A 9,806-nucleotide genomic window follows, 5' to 3' on the forward strand; every position below is an offset into this window, starting at 1 on the left:
ACATGGAAGAATAGCCTGATGTCTGGGTTGGAGTATTCAGAGGTTATTGAACATGATACCCAATCTTATCTGACCAACTCAGAGGTTAAGGGTTTGAATAATGTCCAGTGAAACTTACCATATAACTAAGGTCTTTGGGATTCTGATTAATCCCGATCTTAGTTCAGTGATGGCAGATATAGACAAAGCATTCAGTGACCTTCTTAACATAGAAGAACAGCCCAGACATCTAGGTTGAGATATTCAGAGGTTTATATCTTCCAACTCAATAGTTAGAAAAACATGACACTCAATCTTTTCTATTCAACTCAGAGGTAAAGAGTACAAGCATTACTCAAATGAATTTACCATATAACTGAAGACTAAATCAATATCTGATGTAACAGACCGGTTGTGTAAAAATGATGGTAAACAAATGAAGAAGTCAAAGAAAAAGAAGAAGAAGAGAGAGAGAGATAGAGAGAGAGAGTGAAAAAGAGAATCAAGAAAGAGAGTGGGTTCCAGAAAAGGAGAGGAAAAAGAGAGAGAGAGAGAGAGTGGGTCCCAGAAAAGGAGAGAGAGAGAAAAAAGAAGAGCTTCAGATTCTTGTTCCTTCCCTTAAATATCCTCCCAGAACAGAGACACTGCTAAAATGCATATTTAAAAGGTTCAAATCAGATCAACTCTTCCTACTCGGGAACCTTTTGTTCATCAGGGGTAATTTTCCACAGCAACAATAGATCACCAAGACCTTCATACCTCTCGCACTGACACTCACAACATTTCAAAGCAAAGTTCTAAACAAAAGGCAGAGACAGTCCCTGAATGCAAATCCAACAAACACAAGGAGATACCTTTTGGCCCTCGGGGGTTCCTTTCCCGCGACATGTAAATCATGTTAGTTAATTACAATAGGTGAGATTGATACAGTTGTAACCCCCGTCTTTGAAGAACTTCCATTATTAGAGAAAACACTTCAGGATGTGGATTTGACTGTCTTACAATATATATATATATATATATATATATATATATATATATATATATATATGTACACATGTTGTAGACAAGGAGGAAACGTTGAGAGCTAAGCAACCAAACACTCATGACCGTTAAGAACCGGGACACTAATTATGTTCAACCTTTGTGATAACAGACTCCAAGCCTTTGTCTTCTTTGTTTGACTCCACTGTTTACACCAGTCCATAAAATTCCTAAATCCTAAAAGCCTACATTTGCCACAGCCGTTTTTTTAATCCCTACGACTCAGAATGAATTTCCACGCCTCCTTTCTCATAGAATATTACCTTACAGAGATTACATAGGTTATTTAAACACCTTTTGTACTAAGAGGAAGCCGTCAGTTCAAAATGGCACTAGGTTGGGAGATGGTGATTCTTTTGGCAGGGTTTAGTACAGCGCTGGAGAATACACAAGCCCTGTCTCAGAAATGTCTGATGGACACCAACACTTTCCTCTGGGAAATTAAACAGGCAAAGCCAAAGGAATACGCTGTTAAAAGTAAGTGCTCCTGACTTGTAAAAATTATCTTTGTGTGAAGTTGTAAATTCACTTGTTCATCTCCAGATAAGTGTGTATGGTAATACAGATTTAAACCACAATAAATTAGAAAGGCAGTAGGCTGAAGGCAACAGTTGTAAACAATTGCTTGTTGGAACTTCTAAAGCTACAGAAATAATTTTATCTATTTTGGTTAACAAAAACTTTTTTGTTGCTAATAATTGCCGTCTGTCATCAGTTAGAGGTATAAAGTCGCATTTAGCTACACCGATGGGTTTTAATTAAGATTCCTTAAAATGGAACGAAGCACTGTTTCACACCTGCGGAAAAAAAACAATTTCTCCAAATAAAACAAAGGGAAGCTGATAAATAACTTTAAATAGGAAGTATGGGACATTATTTTCTATCTTACTTTACTTTAGTGAAATATATAAAAACAGTTACAATCTTTCTGGCTTGATGCAGAAAGACCTCTGTGCTGTTTTTAGCATGAAAAACTGGTTAGCGCAAGTCGTGTGTGATTGGCTGTTTGGTTGTCATACAAAATTTAGTGTATGATTCATATGGAAAGTTGGGCAGCAATGTGAAAGGAGGAAACGTCAACCAGGCTGGCGCGCTGCAGCAGTGTCACTCTGCCAATGCTGCCACATTCTCTGGACAATACTGCCAGGTGTTCCTCAGGCAGGTAAAAATAAATAAATAAATAAATAAATAAATAAATAAATAAGTACAAACAAACACAAAATAAACTCTGATCGTGAACAAACTTTTTCTGTCAATGTAGGAAACAGTCGACTATTTTGTTGCTATTTGTGTCCCTGACACCTGTAGTCAAGAGGAGGTGGAGACACTGGTGCTGCACGGTCAGTAACTCTAAAGAGTGTTTTCTCCCAGATGACTTCACTCACTCAATGATTTCACATTTGTATTATGTTCTCTTTTTCAACAGGGAAACTTCAAATCCATCAAATATCCCTGATTCCTCCTCTGCCTTCCATTCTGGTCAATGGCTCCACTCAGAAAATCTTAACAACTGACTGTCTGTTCAAACCAAGCGTTCCAGATGCATCAGCCATCACTTGCCTGTCAGTACAGGAAAACATGCATTTTCACTGACTTGAAGTTTTTATCATGTCCAAATTCTATTTTAAAGTAAAGTATCTTCTGCCCCACAGGTTCATGTGTTGTTTAATGGTGGCAATTCCTCTCGCAGCTACGTTGCATACAGCTATAATAAAATGGCAACGGAACAAAGAGGTCAGTCCAACAGCAGAGTCTTTGTGTATGAACTCCAGCCTCAACGTCTATGGCACTCTGAAGAACAACGGCTCCTCCATGAATGAAATGAATGCCGACCCATTGGGGGAAAGTGGCGAGGGTAAAATAATAATGGGCTAATACAGGACACCTAGCTTCATTAATACAAAGAGAAATATTTGATTTTAATTTACAATGTATTGAATATCTTTGACAGATCGCAGCAGTGAGTGCTCTCGGTGCTCTCCTCGAGGCTTTCTGACCCACTTCCTCCACGTGTTCTCCCTTCAAACTACCTCCCAGGGTGTCTTCAGCACCGCCTCATCCATCTCTGGGAAGACCTACTCCTCCTTAAACGGCATCCGTGTTCTCAGTCTGTTCTGGATCATCTGCGGACACGTGGGACACTTTCTGACATTCAACAAACTTGGCTTGGACAATTTTGGGAGCTGGAAGGAGACATTTCGTAGCAACCCAGTGTACATGTTGTCAATGACCGGGCCTGTTTTTTTGGCCGTGGACACTTTTTTATTGCTAGGGTGAGATGGAAACTGCTTTAAAGTTTGGGTCACTCTGGACAAAAACATTTAGCTCTGGCAGTTTTGCTGGCATTTAAAAAATGTTCTGATTCTTGTAGGGGCTTTCTTGCTGCCAAGTCTCTGCTGGGTGCCATCAGGGGAGCTGAAGACAAAATGAGCTTCCCTTTGGTTGCTAAATATCTTCTTAAGAGAATGAAAAGGTGTGGTGCTGCAAAACATTGCTTTAAATGACACTGCACTGTGACTAAAAGAGTTTGTGTTGCCTTTGTCTGTCCATTGCTACAGAATTCAGCCGCTGCATATGTTTATTTTATGCTTGACGACTGGGCCCCTGTCCATGGTACCGAGAGGACCGTTCTCCACAACGTTTGCTCATCTATATCACAACTGTAAGGATTCCTGGTGGGCAAACATCCTGCTGATCTCAAATTTCTTCCAAATCAGTGACATGGTGAGTCCAAGCTTCAGTTCTGACCTGGTGTACCACAGCTTAGTGCATTTCTACACCAATCTCAACGTCTTTCCTCTCAATCTCTTCTCAGTGCATCCCATGGTCGTGGTATCTGTCTCTGGACTTCCAGTGTTACTTGACCACACCCTTGATTGTCATCCTCTACAGGCTGTATGTCCTTCCACCATGATAAACTAGGCCAAATTTTGGTTCAGTTTGAGAAGAATTCACAAGCTCTATTTCGCTATGTAAAGGAAGGTCCTTCAACGTATTTGGCAAAAATTTCAGACCACAGATGTCAGACAGTCAATGAAAAATGTGGACACAAGTCAGGGTTGTTCGGTCAGCAGAAGCAGAAGTTGTGGCTCTCAACCTCCTGCGAGCAGTGTCCCTCGACCGAATTAAACCTTTTACACTTTTAGAAGTTGAAAAAAAAAATGTGTGTATTGTCTTGCCACTTCTTTACCAGAAACAAGACTGTGTTTGCGGTTGTTTCCGGACTCCTCCTGCTCATCACCATGGTGATCTCGACTGTGGTGTCGGCACTCATGGTGCTTCCTGTCTTTATGCCTGCCGCAGTGTGAGTCACGGTGGCTATAAAGAAGCAATACCAGACTTTCATAATTCAATTAATTAAAATCTGTTCAACTATAATAACAGATTGTCCTTACAGGAAGAATGAGGCTTACGGACCTTATTATTATGGCCCCCTGTACACAAGATATGGACCATTTTTAATAGGCATGGTGGCTGGAATATTTTTAACAACAAAGACGGATCGCTGGCTGAAGAAAAAGGTGAGAATATTTTACACTCGCCTATGTGTCAACTGCCTAAATGCATGCTCATGTTCTAGCCCTCTACTGTTGGTCCGGCAGTGGCATGCAGCCATTGGTTGGATCCTCTGCCTGACACTTCTGGCTGCAGTGTCCATCTTACCCTACATTCTGGAGGAGAAGCCGTTGCATCCATCAGCACCACATGCTCTCTACAGCGGAACACACAGATCACTCTGGGCACTGGCTTTGACTTGGATCATCGTGGCCTGCGAGGAGGGTTATGGAGGTAAACAGCAACACTGTCATATCAACTTAACAGCAAAAGTTTGTGAAGATCCAAACTTGGGTTTCTCATCATGCCCAATTTTGCATCTTTGTTCTCACAACTATTGGCAGCATTTGCTATATTTTTTTACCTGCCTGCTAAAAGTAATCGTTGCAACTACTTGCAACTGCTAGTATTTCTACCCATCATTTTTTATTATTGCAGGTTTTGTCAACAGGTTCTTGTCTTGGGGTTTTTGGACCCGTCTGTCCAACATCAGTTTTGCCAGCTACTTGGTTCATCCTCTCGTCATCAGTCTCCACCAGTGCCTGCAAGACACCTCAATTAGCTACTCAGACATCAACTTTGTAAGTATTTCCAGCCATGGCATACATGGTCTCCAAAAAACTGAGCGGCACCATGCTGTCCTACGATTTCCTTCCCTCGTTTGTCGTCTAAAGACGTGCCTCTCCTCTGCAGCTATACTTATTCCTCGGCAATTTGGCAATATCGCTGTTGGTGAGCCTCCTGCTGCATGTGCTGATTGAGAAGCCCTACATCCTGCTCAAATTTGGCTGCCCCAAGAGTCCAGTCACCAACAGGGGATCCATCTGCTTGACATTTTCAAAGTGATTGCCTTGGTTCACTGTGCGGCATTACTTTCTACAGGAAAGAGTGATTGGGTTTTCATTTTATTTTCATTTAAGCTGTACATTAAATGCATTAACTGTGTTCACATTGAAGGAGTTTCATTATGACTTGTTAGCTCTATTGAAATGCCTCTTAAAACATTGAAAAAATGAATGAAATACAGCTATTTTATGACTTACTTACTATAATATAATTTCTTCAAGTTCAGCAGGCCGGATTAAAAAGCCCACCCCTGATTTAAGTGCAGTGACTTCTGATTGTTGTGTGATAACAGACTCCAAGCCTTAGTCTTCTTTGTTAGACTCTGCCCTCACGCACCCTCCTGGCTGGTCACTTGTGTTTACACAAAGGCTCAAGATAAATTATTTTAAAGATTAACTGTAAGCTCTAAAACAAATTTAAGTTTTGTAGATCGACAATACTCACAAAAGTATTAGTACTGAAGACTAAAAAATAACCTTTGAAAGTCAAACTTCCAACACAGCATAGGCTGTTTTTTACCTCCTTTTCAATTCAAAGTTAATTTAAAAACAGCTATTTTCACACTGGTTATACGAATAAGTAAACTGCAAATTTTTAGCTGACTATCATCAAATGTTGAGGGCCACGAGTCAACTTTGTTGGAATGCAGGCAATATAACAGACCCAAAGATTTCCAAATAAAACAACACTTTCCTTTTGAAAACGACACAGTGAGAGGAAATAAATTATGGCCGACAGTTTCTCAGAGAACCTGGCAGATACAGAAACAATCTCCGGATATGCCAAAATGTAGTATTATTGTTCAGCTGTAGATGTCTACAATAGTTTGGACAACAGATAAAGTATGTAATATAATAATAATAATAATAATAATGATGATGATGATGATGATGATGATGATGATGATGATGATGATGATGATGATGATGATAATGATGATGATGATGATGATGATGATGATGATAATAATAATAATAATAATAATAATAATAATAATATATTAATCGTTTGAGGGCGAGTGTGGTAAGGGTGGTGGGCCTAATGGTTCCCCCTTTGAGAGCGTTGGTTGGGATTTACACAACAGTAAAGCTAGTGGGAGTTTGTTTTACCACTGTCAAATCTTTACGTAAAATGAAGACGTTACACATTAACCCCATTCATATGGTTGACATATGCCGAAACAGTCCAAACAATTCACAGAGGGCACAAAGATGCCGACTCACGCTATGACGCTGAAGTTATTCGTCTCCATAGTAGTTCAGACGCACGTCTAGCTTCTAGCTTCCTGCTAAATCCGTTCCACCGCGGAGCTCTCTTGCTTCCAGAAGTTAGCTCACCGCTTGGCTGTGTTGTCGCATCACAGTTTTTCAACAACTATCCAAGACTTTATTACAAGACAGGCAGCCACTGTTTTGAACTAGTTTGACGGCAAACTTCTTCGGTTGCTAATTAATGCCGTCTGTCACCTGTTTTAGGTGCGCCGCTGCATTTAGCTACACTAGCCGGTTTTAATTGGGATTGCTTGAAATGAACGTAGGCGCTGTTTCATGCCAGCGGAAGACAACATTTACTCGCAATAAAAGAGTTCAGCTGATAAATAACTGCATATAGGAAATAAATATACGGCTGATTTTTTTTTATTTTTTTATTTTTTTCGATATTATTTTTAGAGCAACATGTAACTACAATTACAACCGTTCTGACTTGAGGCAGAAATACCCCTGTGTTGTTGTTAAAATAAGATCAGATAATCCTTTATTAGTCCCACAGTGGGGTAATTTCCAGCATTACGGCAGCAAAGTGGAAATCAGCACACATTATAAACACTGTAAACAAGTAATATAGAAAGTATATGTGAACCGATTAATAACGAAGAAATAGGACACCCAGAGCCCAGCCATCTGCTTGACAGACTTTATCATTGTGTTGGCCTTTGTTCACAGTGTGGCATTAATTTCTACAGGAAAGAGTGTTTGGGTTTGTTTTTTGTTTTTTTATGCAAATCATCTTGCAACTTGTGAGCAACATGTGTCTACGTTCAGTTAGGCTGCATTTTAATTTAATTTTAGCTGTACATTAGATGCACTGTATGAGTGCAATTTAAATTACATGTAAAATGTCCCTTTAATCCAGCAAGTTCACAAAATTGAACTTGAAAGCAGAATCTCTCTCACAAGACGTTTATTCTGATTTTCCATGGGCAAAAGTATCTGGGTTAAATGCCTCCTCCATTGCGTCAATATTAGACCATTGCATGTAAGCATACTGTGTCTTGTGGGGGTCAAGTGAAGTCTCTATGACTTTAAATTACATGTCTTTGCCATCCTTTTTCCATTGTGGTTCAGGTGTAAGACAACGTAAGTAGCCCAACTTATACTTTCACTGCTGTTTCCAACACTGTGATCCTGAATACGCAAGTGACACTGACTCAGCTGATGTCCGGCACAGTGTCCGGTGTTGCAAAAACATCCAGTTGGGCTTTTGGCCTGACATCTGAGGTCTTGCTTATAGTGTTAAGCATTCAATTCATAAACTAGAATAAACAACCTATTTGATTGTTTTCTTTGCTATAAAATCAGCAGGATACATAGTAAATTGCTTTTCCTTTTAATGTTTTTCTCAAATAATAATACTCACAAATGATCTCCTCCCTGGTCTATTTACATAATTTGATTTGCTGTCTCCTCATTTTAATGCCAAATATGGTCCATTTACTTCACTGCTCTTTGACTCAGCAAGGATGTGTGTCCTATTAATCATGTCTGCTGCGGCGCCTCTGCCTTAATTGGTCCAAGAAAAGGATCAATGCCGGCTTTGTCATGCCATTCAAACACACACACACAAAGAATGTAATCTGACATGAGCTGCGCTGGTTTTTCTTTCCACCTGGTGGTTGTGGAGAAGTACTGAGGGACAGAGTCAGACGGCAGGCCGAGCCACAGTGTACAACAACATGGTGTAAAAATACATCTTGGGGAGGTAAGATGACACGAGTCTCATTTTGAGTCCACGGGGCCGCGCTCAACTCAGAACTCCACAACAACATGCTCAAGATGGTGCAACATGTCTGAACGCTGAACAACTACTCTGATATAGGCACTGTTTTAAGGGGATTAAATAATTAAGGTTTATACGGTATCACCACATGTTCATACATCCATACAGAAGAAAAGGAGAAGGTCTTTTTTTTTTTTTGTTCTTAAATTTCAGGCAAGTTAAATTCTAAGTCTAAACCAGCTCAATCACTGCATTTTAAATTTTTAAATCTCACACTTGCAAAGCTCCAATCCAAACTATTTTCAGCCAGTCTTGAGTGATTCATTGCAATCTTTTCCCTTGTGACAAAAGAAGGAAGCGTCTGCTAAAGAGATTAGCTTAGACGTTGGAGTGGTGAGATTTCTGACTTCTGACTGGCAAGACAAGACAAGAGTTATGGTGAACGCAGACTTTCAGCTAGTATTAACGAGCTCAGCTGAATGTAAAAATATGATTGGTCCACTTGGAATTTAATTGACAAAATGTCCATACACTCAGCAGAACAGTCTATTTTTAGTGGGCCTCCCATTTCAAAAGGTTTTGGGCTTTTTCTTAGATGAATGCAGAAAATAAATGCAACGTTATGTAGTTTTCAATATTAAAATCATTGTTTGAAAGTCTTTTAAGTACTTATTCCATTTTGTGCGCGCATCCTCATAAAAGCTGCAACTTTAATAATATTTAGAGAAGTCATGTTGTGCAGTAAAACACTTCTCAGGTTTGTGGTGGGTGAAGTGAAAAAAGTTACCTCTGAATTAATTTTACTTTTTGTGAGTCGGAACGCACAAAGTGTGCTGCAAGTGAGAAAACACACACACACACACACACACACACACACACACACACAAATGCACACATCCCTGGCAAGTTACAGCATACTTGGGTGGGAGAAGTTTCATTTACAATGCAGAAACCGGTGCAGCACTAAATCCAAGTTCATAGGTAAACAGTCCAATAATATCCCGTCTGTTGCTTAGTAGATTTACAAGCCGCCATAAGAGGCGGACAGGTGCCTGTGACGGCAATGTTACATAACATCAAAGACGGAAGAGAAAGGACCTGACATCATTCAGACGGCTGCCCTCGTCATCCTCCTTTTTACTGCCCTGTGAAACTTTAATAAACATTGTTTGCGCACGCTCGGGTTCATGTGCAAACTTGTGTGTGGGAGGTGTCACAGTTGATTCACAAAACCATCAGTTGATTGTCCGACTACATAAAAATGTTTGCACACAATATAGAATCAAAGAGAATTAGTATTGAAAAAACATTAAAGATTAATTAAGATTAAATAGTTAAATTTTCTAATTCATCCATCTAATTCTGTTTATTCTTTGGCACTCAAT

General features: G+C 39.8%; 1 protein-coding gene across 1 annotated transcript; it reads left to right on the top strand.

The window, feature by feature from the left end:
* The first annotated feature begins 1,068 nt into the window (after window positions 1–1,068).
* On the top strand, window positions 1,069–5,489 carry oacyl (O-acyltransferase like). The gene is given in 14 exon segments (XM_076043704.1): window positions 1,069–1,500; window positions 2,052–2,185; window positions 2,285–2,363; window positions 2,450–2,585; window positions 2,676–2,911; window positions 3,011–3,296; window positions 3,395–3,496; window positions 3,582–3,747; window positions 3,839–3,918; window positions 4,217–4,327; window positions 4,421–4,544; window positions 4,626–4,812; window positions 5,017–5,159; window positions 5,272–5,489. Coding segments are annotated over 14 exon segments (2,088 nt in total). The 5' UTR covers window positions 1,069–1,349; the 3' UTR covers window positions 5,425–5,489.
* The last annotated feature ends 4,317 nt before the right edge of the window (window positions 5,490–9,806 follow it).

Source organism: Nelusetta ayraudi, unplaced genomic scaffold, assembly GCF_046127955.1.
Source record: "Nelusetta ayraudi isolate G7.1 ecotype Tasmania unplaced genomic scaffold, CSIRO-AGI_Nayr_v1 ptg000076l, whole genome shotgun sequence".
Lineage (NCBI taxonomy): Eukaryota > Metazoa > Chordata > Actinopteri > Tetraodontiformes > Monacanthidae > Nelusetta > Nelusetta ayraudi.